This window comes from Rhopilema esculentum, chromosome 4 (genome assembly GCF_057945365.1).
Source record: "Rhopilema esculentum isolate cy_ngs chromosome 4, ASM5794536v1, whole genome shotgun sequence".
Classification (NCBI taxonomy): domain Eukaryota; kingdom Metazoa; phylum Cnidaria; class Scyphozoa; order Rhizostomeae; family Rhizostomatidae; genus Rhopilema; species Rhopilema esculentum.
The window spans coordinates 12,538,837-12,565,382 of record NC_142818.1 but is presented as its reverse complement, the minus strand read 5'-3'; the positions used below and the strand labels follow the sequence as shown (position 1 = coordinate 12,565,382).

Below are 26,546 nucleotides of genomic sequence, written 5' to 3'. Positions count from 1 at the left end.
GCACTTCCATGCGAGCTTCCATCTTGAATGGTTTTAGGCTACAGTAGGCGAATAAAGAATACGAAGGCAGGCTCTAAGGATTGTAAGATCCATTTAAAAATCGTCCCAACAGACTTTTCTTTGGAAATTCTCTTACTCATGGGATTGAAATTATAGTTACAGAATGGTCCAGAAAACAAAACAAATGTAAACTACTGGCCCAAGAACGAAATAGACACATGATAAGTGTAAGTAAGGTCCCAACGGCCTTCGCTTCGCACCTCTGATAATACTATATTACTCGATTTAGCTATCCCATGAGAAAATAGAACAATCTTTCTTTCTATTCAACAAAAATGAAGGCTGGAAATTAAACTTTGAAAGCTGTCTGAATTTATCCTGTATCCAAAAGGCACTCCTTCAAAACATGACTTTCACAAGATTATTACGTTGTAAACGACCAAAGACAATGCATTTTTTATGGGAAAGCCAAACGACATGCGGTATTTGGTAAGTCAATTAAACTACATTGATTTATTCGCAGTATATTGGGATGACAGTAAATGCTTTCAATTTTACAGAATCACATCTTCGAACTTTCGGTATTTACAATAGCAATATCTAAAACAATATGAATTATTCAATACAGTATTAATTTTCTACTGAAAAGCTTTAAATAAGAAGCTTGATTAATTATCATTACGAATAAAACGTATCGATATTTATTAATTCCAGCATGAAATGTTAATCCCTAAACTATAGAATATTTCTCTTACTACATGCTCAAATAATGCAATATATTTAACGCTCCATTTGATGCAGTCATCAGGTTTAGACATCTCCCAAGTTCATCTTTCAGCGATTTAGCTTGAGTGCATAAGCCTGAGAGTGTAAATCTAATACAGTGCATTGAAATGCAATTTAACTTTGAAAACCAATAACTAGATTAAAATATAAGTCGGGACCAAATAAAGAAGTTAACATTCCCGGCGTTCTGCTACTAACTAGATGAAATTCTAAACCATTGCGAAATCCTCTCTAGCATAACCCTAAGCCATCCACGAGAGCGTCTCGAATCTTTTTCGAATTTCCTGGAACTCGCTTTCGAGTTGCAACACAGATACTTTGTCCAGCGGCTTTCTGATGGTCGCATGAACGACTTCGGTGTATAATGAATTGAATTGACGTCTTCATCTATGGCAGATGAGTCAAATGCAACGTTTCCAATTGCTTGCATTTGACTGAGACTCTCATTGGATAGAATTCCCGCACTGGAAAGAGGCTCCTGATCTGATTCTGTGGTTTTGTTCCCATCCACTTCATCAACTTCCTGTACCATTATCGTGTCTTCTCCGTTCACCCCGATCGAGCTTTTTACACGCTCCCCTTCGCATAAATCAGACATTGCTATGTCCCCTGTGATCTCCAACGGGACTAATGATTGTGTCTCTAATGTCTTCTCCTCTGTATTTTCTGGTTCTACAATGGTTTCTTTGTGTTTTGGAAAGAGCTTTCCTGCAACTGCTCTTACAGTGACTTCATGTAAACCCTCCATATTTTCAACATGGCACTTAGGACCATCTAACACTTCGTGATCTAATGCAAGCGACTTTTTCAGTTGTACCATGGTTCTCAGGTATGGGTCATCATCGTTGCAATGCTCTTCGAAATACCTTTTAGAAGCAGGAGAATCCTGAGGTGTCGAGAGTGTTTCTGAGCCTCCTCTCAGGAATGAGGCGATGCTCTTTGCACTTCGAACGTCGCCGACTTTGTCGATTTCAGCCAAATCTGCTCCATGGTAGCTTAGCAACCTGAAAGAGAAGTAACCAATGATCAGGGTGGTCCGTTATGAGGATAGCTAACAAATCCTTAACAGTTTTATCTTCTTTTTCAAATAAAAGCCTTAAAGCATAAACCGTTTATTCTTTAATAGAAGCCGCACCCTCTATTATTTTCGAAATGAAAACGATATCCGTGGGTAGCCTTCACTTCTTTTGAAGCTACATATGTTCAAATTCTAAGTTCATCGCAATTAATCGTTGGAGTAGAGGAAATTCGAGTCAGAGATAATCAAGCAATATAATGTCGTATGATAAGACCCACATAAGTCTTATCTCAAAGCCTTCAAGGAAATATGTTCTCTTTTTATGGTGAGAGAGATAAAACAGTTAACTTCAGCGTTGTTTTGTGAAACGCGTTTTATATAACCCCAAATAGGTTAACTGAAAACTGAAAACTTTAACTTTGGTCTTGTGCGGTGTTTTTTTGCAAAATGTTCAGAATTTTTGTAGAAACTCGTCATTTGGCCCAAACAGCTTGCGTAATAAAATTATCTAGATCCGATTTTCATAAGTTAGTTCATGACCTCTGGATCCAGGTAAATTTCTAGATTATAATCATATTTTAATATCCTGCACATTTACAAATGATGTTTTTACCTGATAGTCTCCGATCTGCCAAATATAGCGGCAAATTGAATAGGGGTCTGTCCAGCAGCCGACTTTAATGTCACATCGGCGCCATAGTCAATCAAAAGTTTCGTGAAGAGGTACCCGGCCGGATTGGCCAACCCGGCTGCAAAATGAATGGCTGCGGATCCATCGACCAGGTTATTGGGGTTGGCTCCTTTCTTGAGAACGCTAACAATGCGTCTATGATAAAGCAATAGAGAATCCAATAACATATGTGGAAATCTGATCTTAAATGTCTATGTGAAAGTTTCGTAGGTTTGGTGCAAAGTTGAATCATAATGAGTCGGGACTTGATGCAAACAATATGCGATTGTTCAAAGATTCATTGTCTATAAAGGTCCTAGGGCTCTCTGATAAGTGGAAGTGGATTTTTTGTGGAGTAAACTATTTTCAATTCCCAATAACAGACACTTCCCGGTAACAGACAATCATTTTGTCCCAAAAATTGCTGTCTGCCGTCAAAACGATACAATACGCACAACAACTTGCAACGGAAATTTTCTTTCTACAGACAGTAACCTATTAACCAAATGGGTTCGTTGTACTGAAATTTCACTGTTGTCTTCTTGTCATATCTATTGGAAAAATATCATCTAGCGATACAGAAGTATTGTCAATGAAGGTAGCCGAAATAAGCTCGAAGATAGAAGGAAGAAGACTGAATTGGTATGGTCATGTGATGAGAAGAGAGGAGGACTCATGTGATGAGAAGAGATGTTGAAAGAAGATTGATGGCAGTGGAAATTCCAGGACACAGAAGAAGAGGGCGACCTAAATGTAGATGGAAAGACAGACTAAAAGAAGATATGCGGGAAAAGAACCTTAATGAACACCAAGTAGAAGATAGAGAAAAATGTAAGAGACTCTCGAGGAACATTGACCCCATATAAAGATGGGAAAAGCTGCAGAAGAAAAAGAAAAAGTAGAAGAAGAAGAAGAAGAAAAAGAAGAAGAAGAGGAAGAAGAAGAAGAAGAAGAAGAAGAAGAAGAAGAAGAAGAAGAAGAAGAAGAAGAAGAAGAAGAAAAGAAGAAAAGAAGAAGAAGAAGAATTAAAATAAAGAAGGAGAGGAAGAAGGAGAAGAAGAGGAAATGGAAGGAGAAGAAGAAGAAGACAGAAGTATTTCTTGAATGTAAAATCCATGATGGCAAAGAGTGTTACAATGTTTTTACCTTAAGTCCTGTTTGAACAAGGCTCTTTGGAGCTGAACTGTCAAGCTTGGTACAGGTGAAGGATTCCTGTCACGAAGTAAAATGGAATGATAAATATAATAACGTTTTGTCAATCAAGCAAGTTTTTTCTTGGATCGATGTTAAGATATTAAAAATAATTGTTCCACGATCTGGCAGATCTAACTGTACAACAATTTATTACCATTCAAAATTTTGGGGTCTTTCTGCTTCGCTAGCTACACTGATCATTAGAGTAATCAAGTGGTGTTAAGCACATTTGTTGAACTTCAGTATTTCTGGACTGTTAACGCTTGTCTAGTCATAACTAAACTTGTACTGAAAATATCGTGGAGTTCAATAAGTCAAAGTAACTATGGCATATAACTTCTTTCTGATGGAGGAATAGTGGCATTATACGTATCCTACAATTCCTATTTGTGCTACACACATCTTTTATTTCATTTTATACACAGATCAAAGTCTAACGTTTTTACTTTTGCTTAAGATCTGATAAATGTCTTCATCCATAAAATTGCAAATGCAATATACGAATTACTGATTTTTTATCCCTGTCTTTGACTTGTTGTTAAATTCCGGCAAACCTTTTTGAGTATAATCTTTCTTGAAGGCAAAATATTTTTTGGAAATAACGATTACGTAGTATGACTCCACCCCCTGATAGGTAAGATCTTTGGCTAGAAAAACAAAGTGTTCCCTTGGGTGGGTGAGGATGGCTCGACAAAAAAATACACAGGTTTTTTTCTCAACCTTGTAGTTGCTTTTTTACTATTTCAAGGGACTCAAGTGCAGAAGTGAAAGATAAAACGGCCCCGATCGTCTTGATGCAGCATTATCAAAAGAAAAATTCGAAGTTCTTGCTGAAAATAGATTTCAAAGATGTATCAACATGTTAGCAATAGGGAGCTCTACCCAGCCAAAATTTCACTCACTCTTTTGGCACGTGTGTTTCTTCTTCCTTCTTTAGCTTATCAAATCCAGTAAATGAGTTTCTCCGAATCTAGAAAGAATAATAGAATTTTTTGGACACCTGCTATGCCATTGCCGTTCAAGGGACTGCAAACATTGAAGAAACATATATTTTGAACAAAATTGTATGCAGATAATTTTTATTTATGTCTTTGCAGTCTTGAAGTCATGTTAGCATTAAAGTCATACATTTCTGTGCGCTCGTTGTTTTTGCTGCTAAAATCGTTTAGGTGGAAAATTTCATATAACAAAATGAAACATGGTGCAGATAATAAACTGCGCTTACTTTGCGCTTAATTTTTCTTACAACAGTCGAGAAAGATTTTGCCGGTTAACCGCCGCATACAGGAACATTTTTGCTTATCAAACCTAGGGCTTGTGCTTCCTGGAACCCACAAGTAATTAAAATGGCTTGTTCAAGAAGATGTTTGTCCACACAAACAATTGTTAAAATCAAGCAGAAAATGCCCGTCATTCCTGTGTTTTTCTCCTAAGTTTTCAACAACACAAGCCTCACAATTCCTCGTCAAGGCCTTTGGTAATCAATATTGGCTTGGCATCAATGAAAATTTAAATACCTGTTCTGAGCACTGCTGCCAACAGTGGCATTGCGAGCAGTTGCATGCTGAAACGGTCTCATCATCTTTTTCCTTGTCTTTATTGCAATCATCTGCAAAAGTCCAAGATTCCCGCCTTTGGTCAGTTTTCAAATATAAGAAGGATATCAGAAATTTTAAACGAATTGCTAATCGCTGCTAATTTAACGTGCAAAATATGAACTGTTTTATGAAGCATGTTGCTTTTGAAGCAAACTGCCTATTGGTGAAAACCAATAACATAGAAGCGCTTCTGTATCATTGGTGAAAACAGCAAATGTTCTCAACTCTATCTTCCTATAATGCAGTTGGGGCTGTCATAAGAAACACCATTAGCTTCACAAGCGATATTGCTGATACTACCTGATTGAAATAAAATTATGAAAACTTTGTTTTTTGAGAAAAACTAACATCATATTTATTCACTTTTTCTTGGATTCGTAGAATTTTGCTTAATCTTTGTTTAATTTGTACAGTTGGTAAAACACTATTTTCTGCTCTATTGTTCATGACTTATCTGCAAAAGATTGGGATGCGAAAAAACTGGAACTAGCTATCTAAGAGAAAAAAACATTAATTGATAAAAGCATGAGAATTACCGTCTTCCTCAGAGTTCTCCAAAGAATTCTCTTTCATTTTTGGATAGACCTGAAGGCAAATGGGATAACTAATAAAAAACCTGATCACCAATTTTATCTAAAGTATTTACCTTAGGAAGGAACAATTTTCCAATTTGCAAAACTCTGCATTTCTTAAAGAGAGCACTTTATCCAGGGCCGTCGCTACGGAGGGAGAGGGGCTGTGAAGGGCGTGACATCTCCCTTGGTCACAGATTTGGCAGATAAAGGATGATTCACCAACTTTGTCGGCAAATGGGATTGGAACATTCTCCAAAGAGCAAAGCAAAACCTATCGAATTAGCCTCGACTGAAACCTTTAACTGAACTTGGCAAAGAAAATGTTACTCCGCTCCGACACTAGGTCAAATTCAGCGCAAAATTTCTCGGGGCTTTATTGTGTATTCAGATGAAATAATCGTTCTTTGGTAATAATTCTTTCTTTCAACATATAACGTAAAAATGACCCTTTCAGTCCGAAATCCCAGCTTTGTACGTTGGTTTTCCGCTTCTGTTTCCTAACATTGAAGATTTAAAGTGCAAAGTGTCTTTTCGAAGTGGACTTTGCATATATTAATGAGCATCAACTTTGAATCTTGAAGAATTTCTGAAGTAACAGACGCAAAATTATTTTTAGTCTGTTTTGAATTCACCTTTTTGGCTCTGTAAAACTTTCATCTAAGGCCTTAATCACAAAACTGTTGCCACATTTTGAACATTGCTCTGAATGTTGCTATCGAAAACCCGTCTTTTTAATTCCAAGATGAGTTAACAAATACCATGGTCTCGGGGCTCTTTACTGCAGCATTCGGTCATTTTAGGATGTGTTTTCTGCTCTAAGTAAACAATAAGGCGGCGTTGTTGGTCCTAAGGTCCTATTTTCTACATTTAGCTGCAAAATTACCTTTTAAACAACGCTTGCTATCTATAAGCCAAAGCTGCAATTTATCAACTCTTTAAAGTCCATACGCTGGGGTCGATCCCGTAGAAATTTTTTTGCCCGAATTCACTCTTCATAATCGTTAACTACATCATTATGCAAGTCAGAAAAGCGAGGGTGAACATCTGGGTGCGTGGTAGGTCTTCTAGAAATCACTTCGAGAGATTGACCCCTTTTGGTCGCATTTTCGCTAACGAAACTCATCATAACAGGCTTTGTGCGAGTTTTCTTACCCTTTTCTATTTTCTTACTCTTTCAATATCATGTTTCTTGATCATGGACTCCGACATAGGTTGGAAAGTTAAGATCCACAACAAAAGATTTAAAAAGGCTCTATTGTTTTGTAAAAAGGGGCACCTTTCATCGGAGGCCCTCTTGATAGGACATTGGTATTACTTGAAATGAAAAATTATGCGGCATATCCCCATAAGCCAAGATAGACGAATGCACCACTCGTGTGTTGCACTATAATAATGCAGATATGCATCGTATTGTCAGCCAGACTCACCTCATCAACCCTGCCATTATTCATTGGTTGCATCACTTTCCTTTTCTTACTCATAGTAGTAACTGCTTTCTTTATCTTCTTTCTCTCTATTAAAATGAAAATAATAAATTCACCAATTATCTCCTCGCACTCAAAGTTATTAAATGATCCTTACTGCAAACTGAAGTTGCATCGGCATGTTTCTTGTCATTTTCCAATCATAGTTCTGATACTGACACACCTATAATCTTAGGCCATTGAAGAAAAAATGTTAGCTTGCCCAAAGCTCGTAAGAAAAGTAACATACAGCGTGAGTGATTAGCAAATATTTGGTTAATGCAGCCAGCATTAAGAAAATTCAATCCAATTGATCCAAAATTACAAAGAAAATGCTATCAAAAATATACTTTGTTATCCTTCTAGCAATGTTAGCTTCGTTTCATAAACGGAATTATCAACTGACGACAAATGGAGCGAAATGCATTAACTGACAGTGACCTCTTACTTGTTAAATTCATAGCATTTGCTTCGATGCATAGAAGTGTACTAAGAGCTGTTAAATCAATAAAATCAAACATGTTTGAAGAATCAAGCCTTACCGTCATATTGATTGTTAACATAAATCAGAATTTCTATCCTTTGCTTGGATTTGTTCTTTTCTTGTGCCTTCAGAAAAAGCCAAAATGTATTCATAAATTTCATTTGAAATTCTACATATTTGTTTTAAGATGAAGGAAATAAAAAGCTAAAAATTAATATAATACTACTCAAATGAGGGCTTCATATATCCATATCATTTTAATATTTTCATGGAATGGCCAATTTTCTATTGAGAATATTACGTTCATAAAAAACAGATAATTTATATTACGTGTTTTGCAGTAGTTTGGTAAATGACATCCTTTTTGCTATTGGATCCTGCAAAAATAATGGTGGCTTTAAAAAAGAAATTGTTAAATTAACTTCTTGTTGCTAATTGCTAAAAGTTTGAAATAATTGATTTTAATCTAATAACCTTACGTTTTATTAGGTTTTTGGAAATATTTCATAAGAACTTCCATAAAATACCAATGAAAGGTTAGTTTTAATATAAATTGCCTATTTCAAAATGCTGTTATGTTATAAAAAAACATGATTATCAAGAAACCTGAAAAAAACAATTAAATATAACCATGCTTACCTTCAGTAGAAGTTATCAACCCAGAAAGATCGTACCGTTTTCTGTTTTTATTTGATTTGGTGAGGGCAGGCAAGAAATCCATGTTTGGAATCACAAGTTCTTTATTTGCACTAGCATTGCTGAAATGGGGACATTTGCTTCTTAAAATGATTCATTTGCATACACATTATTGCAGCAGTAAGAAAAAGAGCAAAGAAGATTGTAACAGCAAGTTTTAAAATAATCTCTAAAAAACAACTTTGCTTCTAATATCAATTTATTTAACGAATTTTGCTTAACGTATTTTAGCCATCTAATACATATTGCGTAACTTAGGGTAGGTCTACAATTTATTATTAATTAACAGATTATGAAGCAAATGATGCACAGATACAACCTACCTATCATTGGTTAGAACCAGGAAATCAGGATACGAGATAACAGTTTTTTTGCTGTCCATGCTCCTTTCAATACCACAACGGTTACAAGTAATTGTGTTTTCCCTGCAAAATATAGATAGACGTATGCAAATATCTCGTTTTTTAATTCTTGAGGAAGGTAATCCTCTTATGAAGTAAAGTATAAATACTAAATACACGAAACCTTCTTGTCTCTTTTTGAACACACTTTAGAGATCTGTCTTTAAGATGTTTTTGGACAAGATCTATCCGTTTTTGCCAAATATGTGCTCATTATGAGCAAAAAATGCATCGAAATAAGATTTTTCAGCAAAACCGAGAAAAAGCCATGTCCTACAGTTTAAATTTTTTGTGAATGTATAATTGTGTGTGCCAGCAGCTACTTTATCAATTATAAAAAATGTATTTGAAATTGGTAAATGGAATTGGAAGTTAAAATTTCTTCAAAATTGAAAAGGTTTGGCTCTAAATACAGCTCCAGGTGGTCCCTTTAAATGTTCATATACATGATTTAGAATGCAAAATCTGCAAAGCAGTGCTTCTTTTCCAAGGTAGTCATATTAAAGTGGCGACATACCCATTACGGAAGGCAGCAACCCCTTCAGCTATTGTGTAGACGTTCGAAGGAATCCCTTTGGCAAAACTGTCGTGTTCACGTGACTCCGGTTTCTGCAAACAGAGATTTTAAGCAACCATATCTTACAGCCAGTGTTTGGCAAGCACGGATCAAGAAAAAATTCTGACAGGAGCAAAGAATGGGCATCCCGGGGAAAATTTGTTTGGCCATGCTCTTGAGACTGGCAGAGATGGCACCTTTTGAAGATGGTAACGCTCTGTACTTATCTTTTTCATTCAATCAACAATTTTCTAAAAATCCTTTCGTTTTTTAACATTTTTAAACGTGCGTGCACCATCGGTTGATTTCTACCATCGTTATATAAAATTCCTGTTACAGAGTGGCTTGCCTTGGCGAAGATTTGGGAAAAATCTGTTTTTGTTAAAGTCCTGGCCCATCTAAAAGCGGAATATAAAAGTCGTTGGGTATATTATTTGTTGAAAAATCAGTTGATAGTCCATTGTGTTTATACTCTCTTCTTGTAAGAAACTCTCGAAGCGAATCTCGGTACTTTCATTGTTGCGTGGTTTAGTAACTTCATTAATGGCGATGGTTTTTAAGAAACATAAACTTTACAATCAGTAGTAAACCTCCTTTTGAGAAGAAATCAAAAATTTTATTCTGACCACTCGGTATGTTAACGTACTTTGACGGATGCTATTTTATTTTATAGAAGCACAATAAATTGCAGCAAAGTTAATTTCCTGTTCTTATACTTTCCTGCGATCACAGTGAATTAAGAAACTTTGTGATACCTTATTCCATACTCTGGGTGCTTGAGTTCAGAGTGTCAAAACTCTTTTTCTTAGCAAACTGTCATCTTCCTCAGAAATGTCAGTGACTTTGAAACACCTTTTTATTACTATATTGTATGCAAAATTACTGAGAACTTAGTAACAGTAATATAAAATGATACCTGTAGCTTCATAACAGGTGGTATGAAGACGACAATCTTGCAGGATTGATCCAATGTAATTGCTCTGTTTGGTGTCACATGACAACCTGAGCAGTTTTGTTCATTGCAAACAACACACGTGTTGTCCTAAAGTTAAAAGATTGACATTTCAAAAGTATTCTCCATTTGCCAAAAGTATTCTTTTCTTTCACGCAAAACCTTTTAAAACCTACACCATCGCTATACTCTCAAAAACGGAAGATGGACATCTTAGCTACCCAACTACTCTTGCCTAATAATAAAGTGGTCAAGGCACCCTAGACTTTATCCTACCTAATGTTAGAATGCAGCTAATGTCATAGATTGCAACGGATACACAGAGCGTCGTGGCACTATCTTCATTCATTCATTTGCTAGAACGCTCTTAACTAAACATATGGAACCTAAGAAGCTTCATTTAAAATCGTTAAAGTAGTTTGGTTTTTTTGAGAGAGATCCTTCATTGCGTAAATCCTATCAAATTTGCTTGTATAGTCAAGTACTTTAATACAAACCTTTATTTTAAGAACAGTGACGAACATTTTTTTGCATTCAGTATCGGTTGCTCCCAGAACAAACTTGAGAATCTTTGCAGCACAGTTTCCTTGCATTGTTTTTCGAATTTGGACAAACACAGGTGGAACTTGATTTTTTTCACAACGCTCCTGGAGTTGAAAAATCAAAAATATTTAAGCAAAAAATTACTCTTAATTGAATACTTATTAATACTTATTTGCAAAGAATACTTATTTGCATAGCAAAGAATACTTATTTGGATAAAATTTCAAAATGGTTCAGATTGAAAACCTACTGCAGATTAAAAAACCTTATTCATAAAATGTAATTTTGAAAAGTGCATTGATGTGAAGGTACTGCTTTCGATGTTTGAGTAGATTTATTCCTGCAAAGTGGGGTACATGAATACGAGCATTGCAATCCACATTTTTGATGCACAGTTTGCTTGAAAGAGAGATTTCTCGATACCCATTCTAAATATTTCCTATTGAAAAATTATGACCCGAAAACTTTCCTAAAATATCTTTGCAATTCACTGTCTTTTTAGCCTTTTAGTGGAACATTATTCAAGCCTCTTCATACACATTTTTTTGGAAACTGTAAGCAAAGCATGCCTCCTTTTTAAAACCTGAGAGAACAGGCGATGTTTTTGATGCTTCTGCTCCCTTTTTGCCGTTCAGTGCTAACTCTGGACATGTGTGTACACCGTACAAGTACGCAGATCTTCTCTGAATTCAAAACACATAATCAAATTTTTTCACTCACAAAGCTATCATCTTTAAAAACAACAGGGATGGTGACAGTTTCACTCTTCTTTGCATTCACGTTCTCCTTTGTGGGACCCCTTTCTTCCTCCTCCGCATCAACACAATCTGTCGGTGCAGGCGTGCTTGTGAATGGATACGAATCGCCTTCCTCCTTGCCATTGTGTCTTGTTTGTTTGGGTGGGCCGCGGCAGATGACAAATGCTTGTAGTTCCCCAGCTTCACACATTGCATCAAAAACAGTTGAAGTTGGGCTCTAAAAATGAACTAAAGCATTTAAGAATTTGTATGTTTTATCTAGTGTTACTTAAGTGTCACCGGTACCTTTTTCGTCGATTTCATAACGTGTGGTTCAGTTGTAATATCTGGCGTAATATTTTCATAGAAACATTGAAATTAAATTAAATGCCGACGAATTAACCATTCCAATACCCAAAAGTAGATTTTATGACACCGAGAATCTATGAAATATTAGCGTAGCAATTCATCTAGATTTGATGGTCTTCTTCATGAAATGGTATTTGTTTTGACAGAACAGAGCTCTTAGCCGAAGGCTTAGATTCTAAAGTTTACCAGTTCAAAAAACTCTATACTTTCACAATGTGAGAAACTAGAAATATCTGGCTTGCTAGAGCTTAAGAATAGTGTGAATAGAACATAGGCCCACAAGATCTATGAAAACGAACTCACATGAACCATTCTGACGTCATTGTTCTTTACTGAAGCGATAACGAGGTCAGACTGGTTATATTTGTCAATATGGGACAGTTTGCCTTTAATGTCATCGGTTCGTGTGTGTTGGTTCAGGCGAATTAAGTACCTAAATGAACGAAACCAAAAGAGGTAAAAATATTCCTTTTTGAATAGCAAGAAAACGTCCATAAAAAGAAATTTTTTCGACACTAATCATATAAGAAAGTCGAATAATGACCAAAAATTTATATCTGGATGTAGACTGACAGTAACGTGAGATGAAGAATGCTGTGTTTGATTGGTTTCAGAAGTCTAGTTTTTATCCAGCGATTGTTTCTTCTTTCCCTCTGTTAACTTCAAATCTTTTATTGTCAAAGGCTTATCTATCACATATGACTAGCTTTTTTGTCTTTTCTATATGAATAATACTTCGTGCCTTATAATCATAAAATGAAATTGTTAATAAACTAGCAATAAATCTGATCCTTGCCTGACAGTTGTAAGTCTTTTGTCTTTAGCTCTTAAGTTGACTGGAATCACTAGAAAAATAAACACAAAATAATGCAATAAAGGCATTGGAGAAAAGCCTAAGCGTGTGATGATTATTATTATTATCATCCCAGATTCCAGAAAGATCGTTGTCATTTTTCCAGCCAATGTAGAAAGTTTGGAACTCGTTTTGAAAAATGAGACATGGTTTTGGTGTTGTTACATAAATCTTTTTTCGATGCCCTCCTTCACAATTGCTGGACTTTCCTTTGACAATTTTTATGGATGTTTCCAATTGAAAGCAATAACCACAAAAACGTGGATTCTGTATTTAATTATTTGTTTTATTACGAGATAAAAACCTTGAGTAAGTCTTCATGCATGTAGCAGCATTTGTAGTTACATTGATTTTTCTCGCCTTAAAGATTCGCTACGGATAAAATGTGCTGGCCATACAGAAATGCAATGAGTAGGCAAACACTGCTTGGCAGGTAACAGATATGACGTAATTCAGTGCAATCTCACCTAGAGTTTTCTCATCCAATGCCGATGAAAAGAGTGGTATTGATGTAAAAGGATCATGGGAAATATTCTGATATCCACAGGGGCACAGATCCTGCAAATATAACATTTCAATTATCGTAGATAACTTATACCATAGCTCGACTATCAAATGTAAAGGGTTTCAACAGGCAAAGAAAAAACTCTAAAAGCAAGAGTATTGTCGCAGAGTAGGACTTTTTTTTCTGTGGTACTGTTTTTTTAGTGAATGCGTATCAAACCCAAGAGTCATTTTTATCTGACTTCTTTCTGAATCTAATTCAACAATTTACCGGCAAATTCTGTTTTAGCGTGTGCAAGCAGTATTTTGTTGCAAAGAAATAAACAGATACCTTTTATTACATAGATTTAAAAAATGTAAAATATTTTGCTTTCTTTCTTTAGGCACGCGGCACTGATTGGTCAACTATACCGGTCTTGCGCTTGCGTTTTTCTGATTGGCCTATTTCGATCCACAACTGGATATATATTTTTCATCGTGTTCTTTCGGACCATTATTCTGACGTTTTATCCTCTGAGGAGTGTCAGACGAAAAAGCTTTTAGCCAATATGCTGTAAAATGTTTGCTTTTTTAAAAGCCATTCTCAAGTTCTCTACCGCCAATAAACTGTTAAAATATTTGCAACAAACAAAGCTCACCTTTCTCTTAAGATGTCCTCGGAACAAGTGACTGATAATTGAGTGGTTGCTTCGATTTGATTGTCTAAGATCATAATATTAAAATTGTAAGGCAAAGAAAAATCACTTCATATTACTTTCTCAAGATGAATAAATAACAGGATGTTTTGCATGAAAATTCTTCGTACCTGCATTTTCTGAGACAAGTTCGCTTCAGGTTGCCAAGATTTTTGGCAAGAATGATTTCCTCGTGGAGCTTGCCAAGCATTCCTTTCAAAGTCTCAAAGCAGGTCTGAAATAAGCAAAGATGTCAAAAGTTTGCATACGTTAAATATCTATATTAAGGTATTATCCTTGCATCATCTTGAACTTTCGAAAAACAATTAATGGTAAAATAATTCTCACTCAACTTGCTTTACCATCCAATACTACAAAATCTTAAAACAAGCGTTTCAATTGTTTAAGGTTCATTTCTACCAGATGCCAGTTTAATTCTCTTGAGGAATAGCATTTGCCCCAATAATCTGACTGGCCTAAATGCATAAAATCGACTTCGTTACCATAACAAATGCATAAAAGCAGTTACCATAACAACTTCACATCGTTTTTAAGAAGATAATATATTGATCAAAATACAAAAAGTTGTCTAGGTACTAAGACTAGAATTGATATTACCTCTGCAATTTGCAATTCAAATGAGAATTCAGTAGCCAATCTCAAGATTTCTTCTAACAACTCATTCTCTTGCAACCTTCGCGTCTTTCTGAAAACCTTTATGACATATTCTAGAGTCGTGTTGCTTTGCTAACAAATAGAAGGTGGCAATTGTTTTTGACAATAATCACGAATTAACAAAATTACTCAACTGAACAGAACTGCAAAATTTGTCAAGCGTGTGTGAAAATTTTAGCCTTTTGTGGACACATTTACTGCCTTTGAAACAGCAAAGCATAGTTGATTCCTTTTTCATTTTAAAACGTATAAATCAATGTCTCTATGCATGATATCATATTGTATTTAGAAACTAACAAACTATGGTAATGGCGGACTCTTTTTTCATTATTCTTATAAGAAGGGAAAGGTAACTGTTTAATTCAGCAAAATGTTAAGCTTATAAACACAAATTGGCATCGAAACAAACCTGGTAGTCTACATTTTCTCCATTTGCTTCATGGTAGATAATACCTAAAATGCAGCAGGATAAGTTTGCTGAAATTATATTGATGAGGGAATTTATGCTTAATGCTCTATCTTCTACCAAGACATGCAGCAGGCACGCACAATAATGCAGATAAAGTAACGTTGAATTCTCCAAATTCCATTTCCTACTGTGATGGACTCTCATTTGGTAAAATGTAGTCTCATTTGGTTGTTTAAGAAATAAACCAAATTCATCGCTCCTATCACTCTGCCCGTACCCTTTTCTAGGGGTAATTAGGTCACCCCAACAAGACTGTATCTAATGTATTTTTAATTGAGTGAGAATTCATCAGAGCTGACAATATACGACAAACGTCGATTCAGTGAACGTGGAAGTATAAGGCTAACAGAGCTTCCAACCCAAAAATCTTCCATCAAAGGTCTTAAACTATACACTCATTCATCTTCCCTTGTGATTATACTTCTGGAGACACTTTTGCCCATCCCCCTATTCCGCCATACATTCTGCCCCCTAATTCACTTTTTTGACCCGGCTGCAAATGAGAGAGGAAAGTGTCCAACTCACTCTATCCCAGTGGCGTAGCGTGACTTTTTCAACTGGGTATTCTCTATTAAACAAAAGGGTGGGGCAAGGTGTGGCTTGATGGGGCTAGATGGGAATAGGAGGGATAATAGGAAGACTGAAAGGACTAGCTATTGACAATTTATCTAATTTTCTTTCTGGTTCGGTTGGCAAGTACTGCACTGTCAGGGCATTACTATGATGAAAACGATACTTTGCTAAAGAACCCAACGCAAATATACTCTTCGAACTTATTCATTGCATCAAAATACCACTAACCATTTCATCAAAAGTAATTCAAATCAAAACGTATCATTGAAAGTCAGTAAAATTTTGTTGTTGTTAAATCCTCTAAAATTTGCACTGATGTAAAGAGGAAGTAACTGTAAACACCTTCTCTTGATACCTTAATACAAAAGGGCTTTCGAAAGTTATTCACATAGGGCATTACACGAGTTATAAATAGTTTGTGTTATGCAGTGGATGCAGTCTAGACTTCTTCATGGCTTAATCGTGATATTTTCAATACAAGTTAATGATTGAAAGAATCGAAGGTAATGAGACGAAAGACTGCACAATAAAGCAAATAAATGGGCTCGAATAATGCAAACAAAATAGGCCAACAATATAAGTGAATGCACCAGGCAACTATAAGGATATTATCCAGGCCTATCTGCATTTACTTAAATTCTATCACATAATACAAACAGAAGCATCCCTGATTGACAAGCAATAACAAAATTGGCATTTCAAGAGGCACAGATCTGAGTCAGCGTAGCATTATATAGAAGCCTACCTTTCTTTTCCACTTTGCTGTTGGTAGGTTAAGATTAGGGGTCAAATGAGAGAATGATTATTAAACAGTAATACGGACACTGCAATAGCTTTGAATGAAGTCATGTTTACTGTTTTCGATGAAGATCCACCACTCCAACAACTCCGACGTCCATTAACTGTTTACATCGATCTCAAAACGAGACTTTTTTGAACCAACTTTGAGGCTGTACGCTGCATATTTCTCAGCGTACAAGACCATTGTTTTAGCTGTTTAACGGCAAATATTATTCATGGAAAGGAGCATTTTGATTGGTTAAAGTACCGTCTAGGGTATTCACTGCGTATTCATGACCGATCTCCATTCAACATGAAGTAACTCAATCTTCAAAATTAGCTTCAAAGTTCTCCCAGCTTCTCTATGCGTCGCAGCGTTATTGTTTCAAACTATTTTCGTGATATTTTGTACTTGTACAAAATGTAGAATATCGAAGGTAACGAATTCAACCAGAATCAATAGGCCATAAACATCTTTTAGTTATTACAAGTATACGTCGTATTAATATATTTTCTGAGAAATCTCAGGGTATTCACTGAATACCTTGAATACCCGGACGCTACGCCACTGCTCTATCCTTCCAATGGTTTTTTGCATTGTTCTAGAAGCTTATCGTGGACTAGTTTTGACCGAATATAACGTAGATTGCCTGTCGATAAGCGTACCTCTGAAATATTTTTGAAATGGCTCGATGGCAAGAAGGCAGCAAACAGCAGCAGTCCACGTTGAATTCATTTCATCAGAACCAAAGCCCTGCGTTTGAAATTCTGAAAAAAATTAAAAAAATGTCAGTAAAACGTGCGAACAAATGGACACATACATGCTAACCCGTTTGCAGTATCGAACCCATGTTTCATGCTTATAGAACGAAGGATAAGAGGTAGAGCAAAAACTTTTAGGTCAAAAAATTCACATGAAAAACAAAACATAGGCTTCAAATTTTGATTGGCTAAGGACATCGCATATGCCATGTCACGTGATCAATGTCCCACCTGATATCTAGCAGACTGCATTAAATTTTTTTAATAAAAGTTAAAGTGTCCCTTTACATTCATTAAGTATGCATTGCTAATGATTATTCTAGGCGTGTTATTCAAGGGATAAATATTCTAGGCGTGTCATTCAAATTTTAAACGTCTTCGGTATCCTTGTTGCCTGCTAAAAAAGGCCTGTGGGTTTGTTGCCAAGTTGGCTTGTACAACGTAACTGATGAAACCATTTGGCTTACGTCACGTAGGAACCAATAACTGCACACGTACCATTGCTGGCTGGGGTAGTTCCATCTTGCTCATTTTTCAGAATTTTATTTGACTCGCCTTCCTTTTCAGGTCTAAATGAGAGGCAATAATGAATATTGTATGTTAGATACTTTTAGCAATGTAATTTTTACACTTTGTTAAACAAATGGCAAACAACATTATATGTTAATATAACTTAACCTTTTTTCTGTTTGCTCTAACAAGCAGAGATATAATGATCATGTTTCTAAGAATGCATCTTGGAGATTTTTGCACATGAATGTAAATTCTTTATGCACGAGAAAAAAAATGCAAAATGATAAAAATTATAAATGGCTTTGAAAAAAGCAAACATTTTACAGCATATTACTTAAAGCTTTTTCGTCTGACACTCCTCAGAGCATAAAACGTCAGAATAGGTTCCGAAAAAACACGATGGAAAAATATATACCCAGTTGTGGATCGAAATAGGCCAATCAGAAAAACGCAAGCACAAGACCGGTATTCTGACGTTTTATGCTCTGAGGAGTGTCAGACGAAAAAGCTTTAAGTATGTCGTAAAATGTTTGCTTTTTTCAAAGCCATTTTCAAATTCTGTACCGCAAAAAAATTGATAAAAATTATCGAAAAAAATGAAATGAAAGCAGGCTATATCTTTTGGAAATCAAATAGTTTGTTAGTAGAATATTATAAAATGTGATTAATGAAGCAACAGAAGATGAATTGAGGATATTTATCTGAAAGAAAAAAGGAACGAAATTTTACATTTCTTCAGCAAATTTATTTCGCTGCCCAAACCAGTGACGCATCAACGAAGTCTGTCAAGAAAGAAGATTATTTTTGCTTGAGGAAATAACTTTTTAAAGAGATTTAAGGCAGCCTGTACTCTTTTTAAAGCTACAAAATGCTGCTGCCGATACCTCACTGTAGCTGTAAGTCACTTAACTTGATAAATACTGTGCTGCTTCAAAAGAATAAGCTAACTTTTTCTGTTTGGCTACTTCGACATCTTATTTTTGATAGCTTTTTCCAAATATTCATCAACAATTAATTCCCAAACACGTTTAGCCATAGAAAGAATTTCGGAAAATCTTGTAATAAGCATATTTTGCTGATGGAAAGTTTAAAGCCTGTTAATATGAAAATTTTGGCTAATACATTAAAACTTCTAATTGTAAACTTATAAAAAAATTCTGAAACGTCTTCCTTGTTCCTAAAAATATGTAACAACAAACGAGAATTCTGGTTACCTCTCTATGATAATCAATGCCATTGACTTGAAATTCCTCTTCCTCCCCTTGTACTTCTTCCTCTTCCTCTTGCCGAATAACGGGAAGAGAAGATCTTGCTGTATCCAAACACGATTCTGTCAATCAAAGAGCAAGAAATAGTAGTAAATGAGAGCGTAATAAAAATGTGTGCATTTTTGTGGAGGTGGATATTTTGGAGTGGAGCTGCGTCTCTTTGGTATTTAAGGCTTATAGGCCAATGTTAGATTCTTGTTGGTAACACTAATCTGAGAAAATCTTTGGCTATTGCGACTACAAAACAAATTAGATATTCCAAAGGAAAATTTGCTCTAATTAGCAAACAAAAACGACAAACTAGCTCTAAATTATATAATTAGCTGTATTTCAACCATGCGGACATTTCCCCAGGACAGTGGATATATTATGTTATTGCTTAAGCTCAAAATTGTCTGTTGTTTCGTAGAATCTTTGAATTTTTTTACAACTTCTAAATCTGTAAACTTCTTATTGTTGTCTTTTTTTCAAGAATGTTTGTATGAGTCCTATAGACCAAGTGTATGTACTTAGGGAACTGCCAGCGCCGGTCCTAGGCCAACAGCTTGACGAGTTAAGGGGACAGTTCTTGGCATGCTGTTTCTTACCTGCCCCTTGTTGTCATTGGGGAACTATCTGCCCCTAGGTAGACTAGCGGTAAGAGTCCAGGTCATAGCCCGAGCCTGGTATTGAACTCACAAACGTCAACATTAAGGTCTTTAAAAGCATTATCTTATATCTTATGTTGGTTGATGAATCTGAATTGTTGTTAACAGCTGCTCTTTCAGTCGAAAAGTCAACTGCTTTCCCATAAAACCCAAAACATGTATTCGACAGTTACAACAGAGTAATCAACAATGGTACAATTTCCTGCGCTGCAGTATTTAATTTTTTGCTCTCTTCAGTGCAAAATGATATAAAGATACTATTAAATACGATATTTATATCATGCACTGTTTTATACGAGACAATTCCTAGCTTCTTTTAAATTTCAACAAATCTTCTTTTTTCTGTTTTTATCAGGTTTCAAAGCAATAGAATCATATTACGTTATCAATGCCATTTCGCAGTAAAGAAAAGTATAAGAAATGACTTTTATTGTGTATTCTTTTGTTATCTGCTGATAATGGCTTACCATTCTACAAGATAAAGCGAATTGATGGTCTTTCTGAGGAAAATGCCGAAATGATAAGGAAGAAAATTCATTGCTACATTTCCACTCATAATCCTGTATAAGTTGCACTTTCTACCAGCTTATCAGTTCCTTGCGGCTCGTTTTTTCACCAGTAGGAAGATGATGATTAGAAGCTAATCAGAAGATCGAGAGAACAGATAAACATTTGATGTAGAAAGATTACTGACTGCATCTTCCTAACTTTCTTTTCTTAACGAATCAACTTAGAGCAATGAACTTTCAAAAGCAGTGAAAACTTCACTAATCCCTCTATAACCTACCGTATTTTGATACTGATTCGTCGTCACACAAGGTTAAATGATGACAAGCTGTATGTCCACATGATATCATAGAATCGCTGCAATTATTAAGAACAGCACACTGTTAAAAAGTGTTAATTTCATTATAAAAGTAATGAAGAAGAGCAACGACAGAATTTGAAAAAAAACGCATGTAGACAGAATTTGTGAAGAAGAGCACATAATATTATGAAGACCACAATAAAAGAATTCATAAAGAAGGGTAGCCCCCAGGGGGGTCTACAGCCTAGGCTGAAGGAAGGGTAAAAAGACAGAATTTGAAAAGAAGAACATTAAGACATAATTCATGAAGATGAGCAAAAAAACAGAGTTCACGAAGAAGAGCACAACGACAGAATTCACGAAGAAGGGCACAAAGGCAGAATTCATGAAGAGGGGCAATTCATGAAGATGAGCACAAAGGCAGAATTCATAAAGAAGAGCACAAAGGCAGAGTTCACGAAGAGGGGCACAAAGGCAGAATTCATGAAGATGTGCAAAAAATAGAATTCATGAAGAAGAGCACAACGACAAAATTCACGAAGAAGGGCACAAAGGCAGAATTAATGAAGAGGGGCAGTTCATGAAGATGGGCACAACGACAGAATTCGTGAAGAAGAGCACAAGAATATAATTTGTGAAGAAGAGCACGAAGATAGCATTAAGTAATGGCGAGAGGGTTAAATTTTCACTATTGACTATGTAAATTTCATCTCGTGAAAAGTAAAGCAAACCAAGTCTATATTTGGGAAGAGATATATGTATAGCGACATGACTAAATATTATTAGTCACAGAAAACCTTAACATCAAAAGAACTTCCATCAAATGAACTTGTTGACAGGGCTACTTGCTACATCAAGATAGAGAACAAGGAAAAATTTCTCTTTAAACTGCTATGTAAAAACACAAAGGATTCAGTTTACTACGTTCCTAGTGAGTAGGCCATAATCAGCACCTCCGCGACAGACTTAAGATAAGAAAACTCCATTCGCTAAGTCGAGCTGACATTGCATTCCCCTTGCCCAATACATCCATAAAAATGCCTCGATCAATCGAGCATTCGCTATCTCGAACCATTTCATTGGTCCCTTGGAGGTTCGAGTAACCAACAATTTACTGTAATTTCATAAACACGATTCTCTGTTTAAGGAAATATGTGTGAGCTCAGGTAGCAAACTAATCTGATACTTTTTGATAAGAAATTAAGAACAGAGAAAGTCTAAATTCACTAGTTTTGATGTAGCAAAAAATCTCACCTATCATGCAGGTCATATGAGGTCATGCCATGAGCTTCTTCGTCGTCCGCTTTAGTGTGAGGCATGACATACTGTTCCTGGAATTCCTAGAAAAGGATAGTACATAAGATATCTATGAAACATTCACTGTATTAAGGAGATCAAGCCCCAGGTATTTCGCGGTGTAACACACAGTATCCTAAAATTATATTATTGATCCAATCTCGCCAAATGCTTTCCTTTAACAGGTACAAACTTACATCATTTTATTCTTGAATCACAAAAATTATCCATGTCTTATTTCCAAACTCAAGCAGACAGAATTGTGATCTTAGGGCCGAAATTTTTATCTGTTTTTCCGTTCTATGATTCTACAAATTATGCGAATTAAGGGTAGATCTAGTGTCTACATATATCTAGCTAATTATAGCAAGCAAATCTTCGCATAGGCGCTGATTGCACGGTCAGGTTTCAGGCAACTATGCTTTCAAGTTCAATCAAAACATGCTTTCAACGAAGCATGTCAAATTGTTGAATCTTTAATGCGTTATTCTACACTAGAACAGCTGATGACATGATTTTCACTCATACTTTGCAGTCGATTCTTGATTAGCTTGACGTCAGTCAGAATGTTTTCACTTTTCTCCATGCTGAGAAGGCAATTTTCTTCCCTTCCGGCAAATTTCTGACATAAACCAACAGAGTGAACTTAAGTGTAGATAGTGAATGATAAAACTAGTCAATGATTTGTGGGCGGATGATAAACGCATTATCTTTGATTGCTAAAAGCTTGTCTCTGCGAAATCAGCAACTTTTTTGCTTTTTTAAAAATAATCAAAACAGACCTTTTGACAGCTGTCTGCTCAACGCAGATGAAAAAAACCTCTGTGGTGAACTATTGATTCCAAGTCATGCATCGATTAAAGATAAGATATTTGCTAAATTTCGTAGAATATGAATCCAAAAAATGATATGTTAGTATCAATATACCTTTAAGTTATCTCTTTCTTTCTTCCAAGACTCAAATATTCTCCAATTATCTCCACTTAATCGTCTTGCAGGGCTCATAACCTACAAATGAAACCCCACAATTTGTTGATATTGAACGACTTACAATTTCCAAGAATCTCATCTCTTTATCTTTATGATAAGTTTATCTGGTTGTTGAACCAAGAAGGTTAGGATTGTCTAATTTTTATAGCTAATTTTATATCCTTGGCTTTCGAATAACGGGAATCTTTTGAGAAGTCCTCTATGTACAAATCTGTGTAACGTTTACTGTGTAGCTTATAATCATGTTCACATTTTCTTATCTTGTATTAACTGCTTGAGATCTATAATGTAATTTGAGATTTATTTTTAATTTGTTATAAAGGTAGTTATGTTAACTTGTAATTGTGTCGACGATGGGCCATTTAGGCCTGCAAGCCTTATAAAAGAAACAAATAATTCGTTTCTTCCTCTTAAGTGAAGAGGTTGACTGACTTAATCAACGTCTCTTGGTCTTCCTTATAATGCAAATGCAGCAATGTTTGGAATTAACGAGGAAGTACAAAGCTTGCATCAATTTCTGAGAAATAGCCAAACACTTGCATTGATTTACCCGTTCATAGATTGTTACCCGTTCTCGGTTGCAAAATAGCAGAACAAACAAAAGGGACATCACTGGCAACTTACAAACTAAAGATGGCAAAAAATGTGAAAATTCATGAAAAAATATTTTCTGGGTTACAATGAATTGCAACAAATACACCATATCCCATGTCCTCCTAATTATCTTTGGACTTTTACAGACGATTTTTATTCTAATTTTCACAAATTTTTTTCAAACTTCCTTCAAAATTTATTGGAATCATCTCTCTCATCACCCCTTTTGGTCTGATTGCCTTTATTTCCAAAATTTATATTTTTCAGGACAATTCTTGCCAATTGTATAATGTATTCTTCAATGATAACTAGTTGTTGAGACGTTGAAGGATTCTACTGTAAGGTGCACCGATGTTCCAGCTTCCCAAATGACTTCATACGCTATTGGGGTAGTGGGCCCTGTCATTATCGCAAGCTATGTGTCCAAGCCTCGTTTGCACATCAATATCGTTTCCAGGTAGCAAAAACAGTTAGTGCTTACCTCATCCATATTCTTCGGTCTTATCTCGCGATCTCGCAATGTTATCAGAAGGCTCTAGATAATCTAGAAAGAAAAGTGTTCGAGATCCTTTACTGCAAAAATCGTTAAAGAGCAGCTGCTACAACTTACTTTGACAACAAACACAATAAAAGAACTGATTCATCCTCCCTTCTTCTTCCAATTTTGCTGCTGGGAGTGGACATAAATCGAAATCTACCTAAAATTTTAACGGTTATGTTCAGCAGTAGCTGTACAATATGATACCATTATTCAAGAAAGATCATTGGAAACGTTGCTGGCGCTGGGACGCATAGCCTATTAACTTAGATAGGGTTCCCCAGAAAACAAAGAGCGTATCAACTCTTTTCTGTTTATCCTACCTGATGGCGAAAAACCGATCAGGATTTCAATATCGTCTGATAATTTAGATATTACCAGAGATTACCAGAGCAAATAAAAATTAAAATTTTGAAAAACTTTAATTGAACAACTTTGCATAGATGTCCAAAGCAATAGCTTCGAACATTTACTTTAAATCAACAAATATTTGTTTTTGAAACTTACCGTCAGATTTGATCTTCAGAGACAAAGTTTTCATAAGATCTTATTTTGATAAGATATAATTCTCATATGATCAATTGAAGATCGAATAACTTTCTAAGATCTAAGAATTGTTTTTAGAAAAATCGAAAATGTCAACATTCTTTAATTCGAAATTAGAACGAAATTCGTTTGCTCCAATGAATAGAAGGCCTCGTTTTGATTATTTCCGCAACAATGCCGAGATTCAAAGTGAAAATTCAGCACGCCAGTTCTTAAGATAAAAACAAACATTTTCTCATCATAGATTTACCACATTCTGTCTTATTTAACAATAAAACTATTCACTGGGTAAGCCTCACAATAATCTGATAAGTGATCACCGGCTAATCTTGCACAGCGGATATGACATCGGTACAGAGGCAAGCCTTAAAATCATTTCGCAGGGGTACCTAAAATATGAACAAGATTGAAATGAGAGAAGTCTGACACATAACATAATAATTTGGCAGAAAATTTAACAAGATGATCGAGTTTTCATTTCTATGATTTTTTAACGGCGCAATCATGGTGGTTTCTTGCATAACCGAGATCGTTGAGCATGCAATTTACATATTATCTGCACAGTCTAGCCTACCAAATGTACCAAAGCAAAGGCAGTTGATGAAAGGACTCTCAAACCTGGTGTCAGAATATTGTGGAAAAATGTGCATATTGAGAAACTGTGCATATTGAGAAGTTTACTGGTCCTTCCTCCCGTTGTGACTACACCCCGTGATTCCCAAGCTTGAAATAACAGAAAACTGCCCCACCCCCACTGTAAGTTAGATTTTTTCATGTCAAAGACTCGAACCACAAGCCCTTGTATCTCTTTTCAGGACCCTAACTACTGAACCCCTTCTCACTAGTTGCTCTATTATCAATGTCTTTTCTCTATTATAGCATAATTATGACGTCACATTACAGCCATGCCCAAATCCAAAACCAACGTATGCATCTTGACTTGACACCACAGAAAATGTGCTAAAGCAAGAATTTTAGTCCACTTGGAAGTTTTCATTATGTTATTGCTCCCGAAATTGATTTTATGATAACGTAAAGATAGAAATTTTATAGGAATTCGATCGTGATTGGCGACCAAAGTTACACCTGGAATAATTTTTGCGTTCAAATCCCTTCAAGTTTTCAAGCTACATTTCACCGTAAAATCTAAAAAAGCATAAATAATATGAAAAATTGTATCTGGCCGAGAAGAATGGCGATAAAACTGAATCTGAGCTAAAAAATATCGTACAATGAAGATAAAGTCGTATTCTATTTATATGCCTATTTTTCTAAACGATAGTATTAATTCTTAATTTTGCATCTGAATTTTGGGGATTCGATAAGATTATGTGGACGTCTGCACTTATCTGTCAGCAGGGCCATAGCGAGAATAGTATCATTGGGAGCGAAAAATTGGATCTAAGGGCAAATTCACAAGAAATTATTAGCAGGCAACGCTCTCCAGATGCTCTTAGGCCCTCTTAGGATGCTATATTTCACAGATATCCCAGTGTTATCTAATAGTCACAAAAACCACATGATGATTTGAAAATGTACTGACTACACTATTAAGATCATTTTGGGCCACGGCTCTGCAGATAGGCTGCAATGATACTGAATTAAGTGAGATTCAGTTTCAGTTTCATATTTTTAAATTCTCAACATACAATTTATATATCATTAATACAAAGAAATTATTAAACTGAACTACATAATAGTAAGAATACAAATACAGGACAAAATAAATTGTATGAAGGGAATTCTTAAAGGAGGAGATCTCTCAATAGGTAAACTAATCGAGGAGAGACCACCCCCCTACTATTCTAGGACAATAACTGAGCAGTTTTTGATGAGTTTCAATAAAAAGTAATTGGCTAAAATGCACATACTCTTTTAACATAAAAATGGGGACTTTCCAACTAATTAAAATCAGCTGGAAAACTCAGAACGGGAATTTAGCTGTTATACTAGCTTACTGGTTGATCTTGTTCAACAAGTGAATTTTAAGTTTCGATTTGAAAGATTTTTTTGA

General features: G+C 35.6%; 2 protein-coding genes across 2 annotated transcripts; both read right to left on the bottom strand.

Annotated features, from left to right (window-relative positions):
• Positions 1-39: 39 nt before the first annotated feature.
• LOC135691261 (uncharacterized) lies at positions 40-13,020 on the bottom strand. The gene is made up of 16 exons (XM_089114251.1): positions 12,346-13,020; positions 11,657-11,911; positions 10,891-11,040; positions 10,358-10,483; positions 9,403-9,494; positions 8,808-8,909; positions 8,428-8,546; positions 8,119-8,165; positions 7,847-7,913; positions 7,269-7,354; positions 5,803-5,851; positions 5,186-5,277; positions 4,571-4,638; positions 3,621-3,686; positions 2,418-2,630; positions 40-1,790 (listed from the first exon to the last, which is right to left on the bottom strand). The coding sequence occupies exons 1-16, from the start codon at positions 12,535-12,537 to the stop codon at positions 980-982; spliced, it is 2,535 nt and encodes an 844-aa protein (XP_088970377.1). The 5' UTR covers positions 12,538-13,020; the 3' UTR covers positions 40-979.
• LOC135690967 (uncharacterized) lies at positions 12,808-24,273 on the bottom strand. The gene is made up of 14 exons (XM_065208665.2): positions 24,059-24,273; positions 22,792-22,872; positions 21,823-21,908; positions 20,548-20,624; positions 19,060-19,175; positions 18,575-18,627; positions 17,831-17,901; positions 17,237-17,338; positions 15,158-15,201; positions 14,692-14,820; positions 14,205-14,308; positions 14,038-14,101; positions 13,363-13,453; positions 12,808-12,887 (listed from the first exon to the last, which is right to left on the bottom strand). Exons 2-14 carry the CDS (start codon positions 22,867-22,869, stop codon positions 12,808-12,810), a joined length of 1,095 nt encoding a protein of 364 aa, XP_065064737.2. The 5' UTR covers positions 22,870-22,872; positions 24,059-24,273.
• Between the last annotated feature and the right edge of the window lie 2,273 nt (positions 24,274-26,546).